Source organism: Solea solea, chromosome 6 (genome assembly GCF_958295425.1).
Source record: "Solea solea chromosome 6, fSolSol10.1, whole genome shotgun sequence".
In the NCBI taxonomy this organism is placed as follows: Eukaryota; Metazoa; Chordata; class Actinopteri; order Pleuronectiformes; family Soleidae; genus Solea; species Solea solea.
This window is the reverse complement of record NC_081139.1, coordinates 9,273,837-9,290,463: the sequence shown is the minus strand read 5'-3', so window position 1 is coordinate 9,290,463 and position 16,627 is coordinate 9,273,837. Positions and strand designations below refer to the sequence as shown.

Sequence of the window (16,627 nt, the reverse complement as noted above, 5' to 3'; positions counted from 1 at the left end):
CTAAAAAGAACCGGAATTCCCATCAGTCGAGCTGTCCTTGGCCTTTTTTTCTTGTTCTAGTTTCCCACGCCTCCGTGTTCAGTGAGCCATTGTGATTGGCTTTGTGTCATGACGCCAACCGAGCGACACGTAAACCGCGGTGCTGATTGGTCGAAATCGAGTGACCTCGGTCGGTGACTCCTCCTTCCTTCCGGCAGAGGACAGGGTGAAGATGGCGACGTCCCTGAAGTGCTTTCTCCGCGCAGGAAAGGTGTGGGAATATTCAAAAACAGTTCTTATTTCTTTTTTTCGGCGCGGTTCTGTAAGATGTTTGATCATTAAAGTGGTTGTCTGTCTTTTTGCAGAATGTCGTGTCGGTTCTGCGACCGCGGGGATTCCATAGCAGCGCTCCAGCGGCTGTGCAGGTCAGTTAGCAGCTAACAGGCAGCTAATGTCACTGCTAGCAACCGCTCCAACAGTTTACTTGTTTTTGTGTTGTTTTAATTTCAGACACGTAACAGTATTAGATTTGTTATTTGATGTGGCTGGTTGTTAATCTATTTCTTATGCTGTAAGGGAATATTCTTTCTGTTGCGATGACCTGTGATTGTCTAGTTATGTGATCAAATGTGTATACCTGTCATCCATTTTTCTTTTAACATAACTGTTAACAGATATTTTTCACTACTTAATCTTCAAAACTTCTGCTGCATGTAAATATAGAGAACTGTCCCGAGGTGGTTTTAGACCAAGGGAGCAGTGTTTATGTCTTTGTGCTGTGTATGCTCAGTTTAAATGGGAATATGTTCTGGTTTCTTTGCTCCATATAACGAAGAAATCATTACATCTGAATAATTTTGGTTTTGGTTTGAGAATAAAATAAGACATTTGACCTTGACAGATTAATCGATTATGAAAATAATTGTTAGTTGCAGCCCTAGTACAGTACATTGCTTGCAATATGTATAATGTACATGTTGATTTTGCGTTGAAGGTGACATGACCCATTAATACCTGAGAGTTTGTTTGTTCTCTCTGAAGAATACAATTTCTGATGGAAAGAAAGAAAACATGTCTTGATGGAGATTTTCAGATTCTGAAATCTTTATTCATCTCAGAAGGACAACTCAATTTCTACAGTCTACAGCTACACGTACATTCACATACATCCACAATAAAGATAAACAACCAGTGCCTCGGTGTGACAGTAATTAAACAAAAAAAGGATCACAGATTAAGAACAATAATGTCAAAAAAGAAAAATAAATGAGTAATAAATATTGTCAGATAGCCCAATATTTAAAATTCTGACCAACTACTCGGCGCACAGTGGTTTAATAATATTATGCCTAACAGTTTGTCTTGCTCAGAGATTGTAAGTAGCGCTACCCCAACAGCATTAGTGAGAATTCACCATGAAGGACATGATCATAATATTGTTTAAAGTCTTCCACACTGAATTGAGGTCATTCAAGCATGTACCAATTATTATGGAGCAGATTTGACCACAGTATTCAGACAGTATCTGTCTTTAATTGTTGTTGAACCAGCAAATGAATGAGAAGGTCAGAGGGCTCTCAATATATGACTGATACACAGTACACAGGATGGGTTTTGACAAACCAAAATAATTCATGCACTGGATTATTTTCCCTCGAGCTGGAATGTTCATAACTGGTCTCTAAAGCATGATTTAATGACTTAACGATTATCTTCTGTAAAAGTACATTTTGCTCAAAGTGGAATTAAGATATTGATATATATATATATATATATATATATGAATAAAATTGTACATATAAAGCAGCAGAATTTGTAACCAGCCTTACAAATAAATGGGCAGACCTTACAAACACAATGGCTTATTGGCATGAAAAAGAAGTGTGGGTGACCGCTGTCCTGCTGTCATCAGGTGACTGTCCGTGATGCCCTTAACCAGGCGATGGATGAGGAGCTGGAGAGGGACGAGCGGGTCTACCTGTTGGGTGAAGAGGTGGCTCAATATGATGGAGCCTATAAGGTGAGTCTTAGTGATGGATGCATCTCTTAAAGACAATTTGATTCCGTACCATCTGATGTGTGACTCTTGCAAAATTGAGTTGAAAACTCATATAATTAACATATATTAACATATAATTTTCTCAGTTTTAAATTCACCTCCTTTTAAAAAAGGCCTCATAGTTCTGCTGGCCCGCTGTAGACAATTTGATGTTGTTGAGATTGAGACAGGTGCACACAGTAAGCTGTTTGACCACGATGAAGAGATCCAGTGTGGTCAGTGTACACGAGAGGCAAATGTTGTGCATCCATCAGTTTTCTGCCACTATTATGCTCTCAGTTTATATACAATTACCTTTACCTAAGTATATTAGTATTACTCTTTGCAACTGTAACTATAAACAGAAATGTGATATTATATGTATATAAATAATTATAGGCTCTAAAGTATCTATTGTTTCCCCTTCTTGTGGGAAAAAGGTACTTCTCAATGAAGTAAAAATATATTAAAAAGCCTTAAATTGCATGTGTTTGTGTGTGTAGGTGAGCAGAGGTCTGTGGAAGAAATATGGAGACAAACGGATCGTTGACACTCCAATCTCAGAGGTGAGACACAAAGGTTTCGTGTGACGTAATTTTTCGAGTTTTTTCTTTAGTTTTTAATGAAAACACTAGAGACACAAGAATTTTTTCCAGCTGATTAACACACTCTCCATCTCTACAGATAGGCTTTACCGGCATTGCAGTGGGATCTGCCATGGTGAGTACATTCCCATGTTGACCCTTGTAATTTTTAAACTTTATTCTCAACTTCCAAAGTACAAGATTCACCAAATACAGTTCTGTTGAACTGTATTGGATCAGTTGGTGAAACTTAATCCAAAATTGATGAGTCGATCTGAAAATAAAGACAACAGCAAACCAGGCATCTGCATGAAACTTCATATGTTTTGCCTTTGATAATGCATGATCGTTATGATCTGTTTTGAAAGTGATTTTGTGTTGTCTTTAAGCCTCCAAACACGAGTTGTCAGCAGGTTGACGGCCATTTGACTCACTCAGTTCTTCTCCTCTCACTAGACAAATAAAACTGTGTATTTATACATACAATAACATTATTATGAGAGTTTGAATAGACTGTTTTGGGGGAGAAATTGTTATCCCTTTCTTATAGTATCCCAAAATATCACAACATCATCACTCCTGTATTGGGATATAGTAAATGGTATCACCAGATTCTTACAAATTCACAGGCAAAGATGCTAATTATTATTTAGATTAAAATGAATGATGGCCCGTTACTTTATAGTAACCTTGAATTCAGTCTTCTGTGGAACATTTTTTATCAGGACTTTCTTCACTCATATTAATCTGTTGACCCCGTAGGCTGGCCTGAGACCCATCTGTGAGTTCATGACCTTTAACTTCTCAATGCAAGCCATTGACCAGGTCATCAACTCTGCAGCCAAGACCTACTACATGTCAGCGGGTCTGCAGACGGTGCCCATCGTCTTCAGAGGACCCAACGGATCATCAGCAGGTGTCGCTGCACAGCACTCACAGTGCTTCGCTGCATGGTGCGTTCTCTTATCACTTGATACTGTTCCTGTTCGTACCGACGGTTAACTCACTGTCAGACAACGTCAGAAAAACTTGTCACTCAGTTCAAATTCAACTGTCACAGCAACATAGAGACACACCGAGAGGCATAAGAAACTATAAATTGGTGGTGACATAATGAATTAGGTATTTAATATGTCTCACGAGTGTTCAGTTTTGTTCAGTTCTACCCTGACCGCATCCGGTACTTGTTCTCCTGTTGTTCTCTCTGTAAACGTGAATCCAAAATCTCTTCCTTCTCAATTATATGAACAACCTCATCATATTATTTTTAGTATCATTATGTTTTCTTGTCATGTGGAGAATAAAGAGGTAGAAGGTGAGTGAGTGTAATACAATTATATAATAGTCCACATACAGTACATTATGATATAATTTCAATATAATAAAGGTTCAATGTACACCGATGAGGCATAACCTTATGTCAACTAGGTCATAATGACAATGTTATGCCTTATCTGTGTATAATTATGTAATTCATCTAATATCAAAACAAAGTAGCACAGATACACTGAAGATACAAAACATGCTAACAGCACCAATCAGTGTGTGATTTAACTGAGACGACTGAAACCGTTCAATGGAATATAAGTCAAACAATGCACAACAATTATCAAAAGTGTCTATAAAGACGCTTACCCGCGATACAGTTCTAGCACGACTCGGCTCTACTTATGCTTTTTCTTTACACCTTTCTGCAGATTTGTCAGTTGCACCTTCATGCTGCACGTCTCTTTTCACCACATCACAAAGATATTCTACTATACTGTGATCTGGTGACTGGGAAGTAAAGTTCATTGACCTCTACCACGTCTATAAACTCAGTCTGAGGGGACTTTTATCCTGTAAAAGTAGGAGATGTTTGTAGCTGACAGTAGAAGTGGTTGAGCTGGTATGATTTGTTGTCTCTGTCCGCAGGTACGCTCACTGTCCAGGTCTGAAAGTCGTCAGTCCCTGGAACGCAGAAGATGCCAGAGGTCTCCTTAAAGCAGCCATCAGAGACGACAACCCTGGTGAGGCATTGGTCTTCTCGCGACAGCATGACCACCCCCCCAGTTGCTTTCCATACATTTTTAAAATTTTCTTTCACCTTTCCATAGCTTTGTCTGCATGGACAAATAATCAGAATAATAGGCTTCATGTTCATTCAGAAAGAAACTTAATTCCTATCAAGATGTGCATTTTGTCACTCATCATTCTGATCGGTGTTCATGTAAACAGTTATTGCTGATCATGACTTGTTTGAGTTATCACATCTGCTCCTGCGCTCTTCCTGTGTTTACTGGGACTGCTCAGCCTGTAGCTTCATTACAGACAACAGAGGAAACAAAAGTCTCCATTGAAGAACATGATGATGATGATGGTCATTTTTGGGGTTAAAGTGAAATTGGGGAATATTTTTACACATAGACCTTTTCGCCTTTGTCATTTAAATATTTTGACCACATGAATTATATTTGTCACTGGATGTGCGATTCTTAAGAGATTGAAAAAACTCTTGCAGCAGCTCAGTTCATAGCCACTGCAGGACGTCTTTACACCAGCTCTGACCTGATCCTGACACTTTTGTAGCTTTCAAGGGATATTTGTTGCTGTTATTGTTGCTGTAGATTGTTGCCATTTAACAACTGTCAGCCTAAAATACGTGACGTGTCTTAAGTGAGAATTTTCATTTCACTGTTTTTACTGAACCTGCCGTGTGTGTGTGTGTGTGTGTGTGTGTGTGTGTGTGTGTGTGTGTGTGTGTGTGTGTGTGTGTGTGTGTGTGTGTGTGTGTGTGTGTGTGTGTGTGTGTGTGTGTGTGTGTGTGTGTGTGTGTGTGTGTGTGCGTGCGTGTGTTTTACAGTGGTGTTCCTGGAGAACGAGCTGATGTATGGCGTTGCCTTCGAGATGTCAGAGGAGTCACAGTCCAAAGACTTTACCATTCCCATCGGCAAGGCCAAGATCGAGAGACAAGGTGAGACTGACTCAGCAGTTGGACAAATAAGACATTCCCGTTTAATGTTTATGATGTGTCGTCATCACATGACCAATAAAGTGCTTCAATTCAAGTCAGGATGGTGAAATAAATGATGGGATTTTAAAAATGTTTTTAAAGCAGATAGAAAAAATGTCTTGGAAATAAATCATGTTTGTATTTACAACAGTGATTAATAAACTACATAAACTACATTTTGATGTATGACACAAAGAAACTGTGTTATTTCAGATTAAAAACACAGCAGAGAATAGCATTCATGCAATATATCCACACACAGGGACAATTAATACGACACGTTAACATGCTTTGAGGAAAAGTGTCCGTGTACTTAACCAGCGTCACGCTACTGCTGCGTCCTCTTAACAGTCACCCAGAGGAATCGCTATGGATATGAAAGTTGTTTGTTGCCTCTTTTAAAATAGAGAAAATATATGGAATGAAGATGATTTACATAATGAAACAAAATATGGCAACTTTTGTTTGCTGTTGAACATAAACATCATGAAATATGGGGTGTAAAGAGGTTCAACTGACCTTTATTCAAGACTTTTTGTTGCACCATTGTCTTCTGTTTACTGTTTATCTCCATATGTTTACTGTACCTAATATTCCCACAGCAGTAATCAATGGAAACACGTTTTCTCTTTATTTCACATGCAAACCGGTCATGCTTCAATATTGCTAAGCCTGTCTTTTCTTCTTCTCCTGTGTTCCAGGGAATCACGTCACTCTGGTTTCTCACTCTCGATGCGTTGGTCACTGTCTGGACGCTGCTGCTGTCCTCGCCAAGGAGGGAATCGAGTGTGAGGTAGAGAAACACTCCTGTTGTCACCTGAAGCAACCGGTAACCTGTCTTCAGCCATTAAGTGATGTCTGTCTATCTGTGCATCAGGTGATCAACCTGCGATCCATTCGTCCCATGGATGTGGAGAGCATTGAGACTAGCGTGATGAAGACTAACCACCTGGTGACGGTGGAGGGTGGATGGCCTCAGTTTGGCGTCGGGTCTGAGATCTGCGCCAAGATTATGGAAGGTGAGGACTTGCACATTAGCTCTTTGCAAATCTGGTTGGACATCTTTCAATTCAACCACTCGATGATTAATAATTACCTGCTCTCTTCTTAAAATCATCACTGAGTTCTCAGTGACTTGTTAAATCAGGCTGCACTGTTCACATTTAATGGTGGTAGCATGTTATTAAGGACTAACGATTATTTTCATAATCAATGAATCTGTAGATTATTTTCTCGATTAATCGAGTAATTGTTTGGTCCATAACATGCCAGAAAATGTTTATCACTCCCATGATGTTCTCAAAGAAATGATTCACTTTCAGAAAGGTCAAATTTGAAAAGCCTTTTAATTGAGCACAGTGCCTTCATTAACATCTCCCGTGTGTGCTTGTAGGTCCGGCCTTCAACTACCTGGACGCTCCAGTCACCAGGGTGACAGGCGTCGACATCCCCATGCCTTACGCCAAAATCCTGGAGGACAACAGTGTGCCGCAGATCAAAGATATCATCTTCTCTATCAAAAAGACCCTCAACGTCTGAGACGCACATAGTCAGGACAGCCCACCTCAATCCTCTTTGTCTTGTTCGCACACACAGTGGTGAAATATTTAAACTTTGTGTAAATACAGCCAAACACTGTCTTTTAAAAATGCTCCAGACTAAGACGTTCCCTCTCGCACATAGCTGTTCAACCATAACCCAGAGCCGCAGACACAGTTTGGTTAGGTTTGGTTTTCACCCTTAACAAACCTGTCTGTGGCTTTGGTTGCTCTAAAGGTTACCCTATCCTGTAGATTTTTTTCATATCACTCATTTTTGTGATGTTCAGTGGGCATAGAAATGTCATGATTTAAACACCAAGTGGATCCGAGAGCTTGCTGGGTAACATTTTCTTTTATTTAACTCCCTCAACCTTCAGATTAACTTTGTTTAAATTTGAACTTTCTTTATTGAAAACAGCTGAAATGTGTCTGAAAAAGCAAGGGTCAAGCAGTGTCAAATATCAAGTATTTATTTGTGTGTATGTAAGACACACTTCAGAATCAAAATTACAGTCACAGTGAATTGAAGTCCTGCTTGCTCTCAAATTTAGACCTGCTGACTGATTAGATGCTAATCTCAGTACTTTTGAACCACCAGGAGTCTGTCTGTAAAAGCAGCAACAACAGAATGAACCAGCAGAGCCCTGTAGTTTGGACCATGAACAGGACTTGTGCTAGTAGCTGCAGCAGCTCTGTGGAGGCTGTTGTTGCCGAACATGACACTGTTACAGAAATAAAAAACTTTGGTCCTTTATTCAGCTTCAGTCTTTGTTTTATTTCTTAAATGGTTCTACTACTGTAGACCAGTGAGTCTAATCAAAGTGACTTTCCACCTTTGAGTATTACTGGACAGAGTCTGGATTTAAAGACGACCCAGTCTCGAAATCAAGTAAGCCTGCTCTGTAGACCAAGAAAAAAAAAACATTGTTTGTTGGCAAACATCAGAAACCAGCAGGGATCACAATCTGACTGGACACAAGATCTGAGCCCAAAAAAACCTAAATTGCAAAAAGCATGTTTTAAAGTTGTCATATTTCAAGAACGGTTGATGATAGAGATACAATTTGAGAGTGTCAGGAGACTTTCAGCAGCTCCCACGTTTAAATTTGTGAGAAACGGGTGTGAATTGACAGAGAAATCACAGTTTTAAAATCACCCTCGTCTTGGTTTTTCCAAAACTCCAAAGCAGACTTGACATGGGAGTGAATGAGAGCTTTGAGCCGAACTCTCTGCGCTTGCTTGCGCTGCAATGCATTCTAGTGAGAACTCTAGGGAGTTCTGACTAGTTTGCCTTGCAGCAGCAGGCACAAACTATGACATTTTTGTGAGTTTTTGGACGACATACTAAACTATGACATTTTACTGTGAGACCTTATTGGCCTGGTGGTGTAGTGGTTAGTATGTCTTAACTATGCTACTGTTGCAAGAATGTCCTGTGTTCAATCCCAGGTCTAAGATATTTCTGTGTGGACAACATACCAAAATATGACATTTTTGTCAGATTTTGGACGACAAACTAAACTATGACATTTTTGTCAGATTTTGGACGACATACTAAACTATGACATTTGTCAGATTTTGGACGACATACTAAACTATGACATTTTGGTCAACTTTCAGTTAACATACTAAACTATGACATTTTTGTCACATTTTGGACGACATACTAAACTATGGGGGCCACACGGTGGTGTAGTGGTTAGCACTCTCGCCTTGCAGCGAGAAGACCCGGGTTCGAGCCCCGGTTGGAACAAGGGCCTTTCTGCATGGAGTTTGCATGTTCTCCCCGTGTGTGCGTGGGTTTTCTCCGGGTTCTCCGGCTTCCTCCCACAGTCCAAAAACATGCAATGTGGGGATAGGTAAATTGGACACTCCAAATTGACCGTAGGAGTGAGTGTGAGAGTGAATGGTTGTTTGTCTCTATCTGTGTGGCCCTGCGATGGACTGGCGAACTGTCCAGGGTGTACCCCGCCTATCGCCCGATGTAGCTGAGATTGGCACAGCACCCCCCGCGACCCTCTGGTTGAGGATAAAGCGGTAGATGATGACTGACTGACTGACTGACTAAACTATGACATTTTTGTCACATTTTGGACGATGTACTAAACTATGACATTTTTGTCAAAATTTGAACAACACACTATACTATGACATTTTTGTCACATTTAGGACGACATACTAAACTATGATTTTTTTGTCAAATTTCGGACGACATACTAAACTATGACATTTTCGTCATATTTTGGACGACATACTAAACTATGACATTTTTGTCACATTTTGGACGACGTACTAAACTATGATTTTTTTGTCAAATTTTTGACGACATACTAAACTATGACATTTTCGTCATATTTTGGATGACATACTAAACTATGACATTTTTGTCACATTTTGGACGACGTACTAAACTATGATTTTTTTGTCACATTTTGGACGACATACTAAACTATGACATTTTTGTCACATTTTGTACGACATACTAAACTATGACATTTCCGTCAAATTTTGGACGACATACTAAACTATGATTTTTTTTGTCAAATTTTGGACGACATACTGAAGTTTGACTTTTTTGTCAAAATTTGAACAACACACTATACTATGACATTTTTGTCACATTTTGGACGACGTACTAAACTATGATTTTTTTGTCAAATTTTGGACGACATACTAAACTATGACATTTTCGTCAAATTTTGGATGACATACTAAACTATGACATTTTCGTCAAATTTTGGACGACATACTAAACTATGATTTTTTTTGTCAAATTTTGGACGACATACTATACAATGACTTTTATGTCACATTTTAGACAACATACCAAACTATGACATTTTCGTCAAATTTTGGATGACATACTAAACTATGACATTTTGGTCAAATTTTGGACGACATACTCAACTATGACATTTTTGTCACATTTAGGACGACATACTGAAGTTTGACTTTTTTGTCAAAATTTGAACAACACACTATACTATGACATTTTTGTCACATTTTGGACGACGTACTAAACTATGATTTTTTTGTCAAATTTTGGACGACATACTAAACTATGACATTTTCGTCAAATTTTGGATGACATACTAAACTATGACATTTTCGTCAATTTTGGACGACATACTATACTATGACTTTTATGTCACATTTTAGACAACATACCATACTATGACATTTCTGTTACATTTCGGAGGACATACTAAACTATGACATTTTTGTCAAATTTTGGATGACATACTAAACTATGACATTTTCGTCAAATTTTGGACGACATACTATACTATGATTTTTTTTTGTCAAATTTTGGACGACATACTATACTATGACTTTTATGTCACATTTTAGACAACATACTATACTATGACATTTTTGTTACATTTCGGAGGACATACTAAACTATGACATTTTTGTCAAATTTTGGACGACATGCTAAACTATGACATTTTTGTCACATTTTGGACGACATACTGAACTATGACATTTTTGTCACATTTTGGACGACATACCAAACTATGACATTTTCGTCAAATTTTGGATGACATACTAAACTATGACATTTTCGTCAAATTTTGGACGACATACTAAACTATGATTTTTTTTGTCACATTTTGGACGACATACTAAACTATGACATTTTTGTCACATTTTGTACGACATACTAAACTATGATTTTTTTGTCAAATTTCGGACGACATACTAAACTATGACATTTTCGTCATATTTTGGACGACATACTAAACTATGACATTTTTGTCACATTTTGGACGACGTACTAAACTATGATTTTTTTGTCAAATTTTTGACGACATACTAAACTATGACATTTTCGTCATATTTTGGATGACATACTAAACTATGACATTTTCGTCACATTTTGTACGACATACTAAACTATGACATTTTTGTCAAATTCTGGACAACATACTATACTATGACTTTTATGTCACATTTTGTACGACATACTAAACTATGACATTTTCGTCAAATTTTGGACGACATACTAAACTATGATTTTTTTTGTCAAATTTTGGACGACATACTATACTATGACTTTTATGTCACATTTTAGACAACATACTATACTATGACATTTTTGTTACATTTCGGACGACATACTAAACTATGACATTTTTGTCACATTTTGGATGACATACCAAACTATGACATTTTCGTCAAATTTTGGATGACATACTAAACTATGACATTTTCGTCAAATTTTGGACGACATACTCAACTATGACATTTTTGTCACATTTAGGACGACATACTGAAGTTTGACTTTTTTGTCAAAATTTGAACAACACACTATACTATGACATTTTTGTCACATTTTGGACGACGTACTAAACTATGATTTTTTTGTCAAATTTTGGACGACATACTAAACTATGACATTTTCGTCAAATTTTGGATGACATACTAAACTATGACATTTTCGTAAAATTTTGGACGACATACTAAACTATGATTTTTTTTGTCAAATTTTGGACGACATACTATACTATGACTTTTATGTCACATTTTAGACAACATACCAAACTATGACATTTTCGTCAAATTTTGGATGACATACTAAACTATGACATTTTCGTCAAATTTTGGACGACATACTCAACTATGACATTTTTGTCACATTTAGGACGACATACTGAAGTTTGACTTTTTTGTCAAAATTTGAACAACACACTATACTATGACATTTTTGTCACATTTTGGACGACGTACTAAACTATGATTTTTTTGTCAAATTTTGGACGACATACTAAACTATGACATTTTCGTCAAATTTTGGATGACATACTAAACTATGACATTTTCGTCAATTTTGGACGACATACTATACTATGACTTTTATGTCACATTTTAGACAACATACCATACTATGACATTTCTGTTACATTTCGGAGGACATACTAAACTATGACATTTTTGTCAAATTTTGGATGACATACTAAACTATGACATTTTCGTCAAATTTTGGACGACATACTATACTATGATTTTTTTTTGTCAAATTTTGGACGACATACTATACTATGACTTTTATGTCACATTTTAGACAACATACTATACTATGACATTTTTGTTACATTTCGGAGGACATACTAAACTATGACATTTTTGTCAAATTTTGGACGACATGCTAAACTATGACATTTTTGTCACATTTTGGACGACATACTGAACTATGACATTTTTGTCACATTTTGGACGACATACCAAACTATGACATTTTCGTCAAATTTTGGATGACATACTAAACTATGACATTTTCGTCAAATTTTGGACGACATACTAAACTATGATTTTTTTTGTCACATTTTGGACGACATACTAAACTATGACATTTTTGTCACATTTTGTACGACATACTAAACTATGATTTTTTTGTCAAATTTCGGACGACATACTAAACTATGACATTTTCGTCATATTTTGGACGACATACTAAACTATGACATTTTTGTCACATTTTGGACGACGTACTAAACTATGATTTTTTTGTCAAATTTTTGACGACATACTAAACTATGACATTTTCGTCATATTTTGGATGACATACTAAACTATGACATTTTCGTCACATTTTGTACGACATACTAAACTATGACATTTTTGTCAAATTCTGGACGACATACTATACTATGACTTTTATGTCACATTTTGTACGACATACTAAACTATGACATTTTCGTCAAATTTTGGACGACATACTAAACTATGATTTTTTTTGTCAAATTTTGGACGACATACTATACTATGACTTTTATGTCACATTTTAGACAACATACTATACTATGACATTTTTGTTACATTTCGGACGACATACTAAACTATGACATTTTTGTCACATTTTGGATGACATACCAAACTATGACATTTTCGTCAAATTTTGGATGACATACTAAACTATGACATTTTCGTCAAATTTTGGACGACATACTCAACTATGACATTTTTGTCACATTTAGGACGACATACTGAAGTTTGACTTTTTTGTCAAAATTTGAACAACACACTATACTATGACATTTTTGTCACATTTTGGACGACGTACTAAACTATGATTTTTTTGTCAAATTTTGGACGACATACTAAACTATGACATTTTCGTCAAATTTTGGATGACATACTAAACTATGACATTTTCGTAAAATTTTGGACGACATACTAAACTATGATTTTTTTTGTCAAATTTTGGACGACATACTATACTATGACTTGTATGTCACATTTTAGACAACATACCATACTATGACATTTCTGTTACATTTCGGAGGACATACTAAACTATGACATTTTTGTCAAATTTTGGACGACATGCTAAACTATGACATTTTTGTCACATTTTGGACGACATACTAAACTATGACATTTTCGTCAAATTTTGTACGACATACTAAACTATGACATTTTTGTCACATTTTGGACGACATACCAAACTATGACATTTTCGTCAAATTTTGGATGACATACTAAACTATGACATTTTCGTCAAATTTTGGACGACATACTAAACTATGATTTTTTTTGTCACATTTTGGACGACATACTAAACTATGACATTTTCGTCAAATTTTGGACGACATACTAAACTATGTTTTTTTTTGTCAAATTTTGGACGACATACTATACTATGACTTTTATGTCACATTTTAGACAACATACCATACTATGACATTTTTGTTACATTTCGGAGGACATACTAAACTATGACATTTTTGTCACATTTTGGACGACATACTAAACTATGACATTTTTGTCAAATTTTGGACGACATGCTAAACTATGACATTTTTGTCACATTTTGGACGACATACTAAACTATGACATTTTTGTCACATTTAGGACGACAAACTAAACTATGACATTTTTGTCACATTTTGGACGACATACCAAACTATGACATTTTCGTCAAATTTTGGATGACATACTAAACTATGACATTTTCGTCAAATTTTGGACGACATACTAAACTATGACATTTTCGTCAAATTTTGGATGACATACTAAACTATGATTTTTTTTGTCAAATTTCGGACGACATACTATACTATGTCTTTTATGTCACATTTTAGACAACATACTATACTATGACATTTTTGTTACATTTCGGACGACATGCTATACTATGACATTTGATGTCACATTTTGGACGACATACTAAACTATGACATTTTTGTCACATTTTGTACGACATACTAAACTATGACATTTTTGTCACATTTTCGACGACATACCAAACTATGACAGTTTTGTCACATTTTGGACGACATACTAAACTATGACATTTTTGTCACATTTTGTACGATGTACTAAACTATGACATTTTTGTCAAAATTTGAACAACACACTATACTATGACATTTTTGTCACATTTTGGACGACGTACTAAACTATGATTTTTTTGTCAAATTTCGGACGACATACTAAACTATGACATTTTCGTCATATTTTGGACGACATACTAAACTATGACATTTTTGTCACATTTTGGACGACGTACTAAACTATGATTTTTTTGTCAAATTTTTGACGACATACTAAACTATGACATTTTCGTCATATTTTGGATGACATACTAAACTATGACATTTTTGTCACATTTTGGACGACGTATTAAACTATGATTTTTTTGTCACATTTTGGACAACATACTAAACTATGACATTTTTGTCACATTTTGTACGACATACTAAACTATGACATTTTCGTCAAATTTTGGACAACATACTAAACTATGATTTTTTTTGTCAAATTTTGGACGACATACTATACTATGACTTTTATGTCACATTTTAGACAACATACTATACTATGACATTTTTGTTACATTTCGGACGACATACTAAACCATGACATTTTTGTCACATTTTGGACGACATACCAAACTATGACATTTCGTCAAATTTTGGATGACATACTAAACTATGACATTTTCGTCAAATTTTGGACGACATACTCAACTATGACATTTTTGTCACATTTAGGACGACATACTAAACTATGACATTTTTGTCAAAATTTGAACAACACACTATACTATGACATTTTTGTCACATTTTGGACGACGTACTAAACTATGATTTTTTTGTCAAATTTTGGACGACATACTTAACTATGACATTTTCGTCAAATTTTGGATGACATACTAAACTATGACATTTTCGTCAAATTTTGGACGACATACTAAACTATGATTTTTTTTGTCAAATTTTGGACGACATACTATACTATGACTTTTATGTCACATTTTAGACAACATACCATACTATGACATTTTTGTTACATTTCGGAGGACATACTAAACTATGACATTTTTGTCAAATTTTGGACGACATGCTAAACTATGACATTTTTGTCACATTTTGGACGACATACTAAACTATGACATTTTTGTCACATTTTGTACGACATACTAAACTATGACATTTTTGTCACATTTTGGACGACATACTAAACTATGATTTTTTTTGTCAAATTTTGGACGACATACTATACTATGACTTTTATGTCACATTTTAGACAACATACTATACTATGACATTTTTGTTACATTTTGGACGACATACTAAACTATGACATTTTTGTTACATTTTGGACGACATACCAAACTATGACATTTTCGTCAAATTTTGGATGACATACTAAACTATGACATTTTCGTCAAATTTTGGACGACATACTCAACTATGACATTGGACGACATACTAAACTATGACATTTTTGTCACATTTTGGACGGTGTTCTAAACTATGACATTTTTGTCACATTTAGGACGACATACTGAAGTTTGACTTTTTTGTCAAAATTTGAACAACACACTATACTATGACATTTTTGTCAAATTTTGGACGACATGCTAAACTATGATTTTTTTGTCAAATTTTGGACGACATACTAAACTATGACATTTTCGTCAAATTTTGGATGACATACTATACTATGACTTTTATGTCACATTTTAGACAACATACTATACTATGACATTTTTGTTACATTTCGGATGACATACTAAACTATGACATTTTCGTCAAATTTTGGATGACATACTAAACTATGATTTTTTTGTCAAATTTTGGACGACATACTATACTATGACTTTTATGTCACATTTTAGACAACATACCAAACTATGACATTTTCGTCAAATTTTGGATGACATACTAAACTATGACATTTTCGTCAAATTTTGGACGACATACTCAACTATGACATTTTTGTCACATTTAGGACGACATACTGAAGTTTGACTTTTTTGTCAAAATTTGAACAACACACTATACTATGACATTTTTGTCACATTTTGGACGACGTACTAAACTATGATTTTTTTGTCAAATTTTGGACGACATACTAAACTATGACATTTTCGTCAAATTTTGGATGACATACTATACTATGACTTTTATGTCACATTTTAGACAACATACTATACTATGACATTTTTGTTACATTTCGGAGGACATACTAAACTATGACATTT

The 16,627-nt window shown here is 35.6% G+C and overlaps 1 protein-coding gene across 1 annotated transcript; it reads left to right on the top strand.

Annotated features, from left to right (window-relative positions):
- Positions 1–105: 105 nt before the first annotated feature.
- On the top strand, positions 106–7,888 carry pdhb (pyruvate dehydrogenase E1 subunit beta). The gene is made up of 11 exons (XM_058632793.1): positions 106–250; positions 345–404; positions 1,892–1,999; positions 2,521–2,583; positions 2,702–2,737; positions 3,364–3,554; positions 4,516–4,610; positions 5,444–5,554; positions 6,295–6,386; positions 6,471–6,612; positions 6,987–7,888. Exons 1-11 carry the CDS (start codon positions 212–214, stop codon positions 7,130–7,132), a joined length of 1,083 nt encoding a protein of 360 aa, XP_058488776.1. The 5' UTR covers positions 106–211; the 3' UTR covers positions 7,133–7,888.
- The last annotated feature ends 8,739 nt before the right edge of the window (positions 7,889–16,627 follow it).

Bases quoted from the DNA above. Each gene is read 5' to 3' on its own strand.
- pdhb (XM_058632793.1), top strand. From the start codon at position 212: ATGGCGACGTCCCTGAAGTGCTTTCTCCGCGCAGGAAAG. The intron at 2,738-3,363 runs GTGAGTACATTC...TTGACCCCGTAG, and splicing joins TTGCAGTGGGATCTGCCATG to GCTGGCCTGAGACCCATCTG. The intron at 6,613-6,986 runs GTGAGGACTTGC...GTGTGCTTGTAG, and splicing joins CTGCGCCAAGATTATGGAAG to GTCCGGCCTTCAACTACCTG.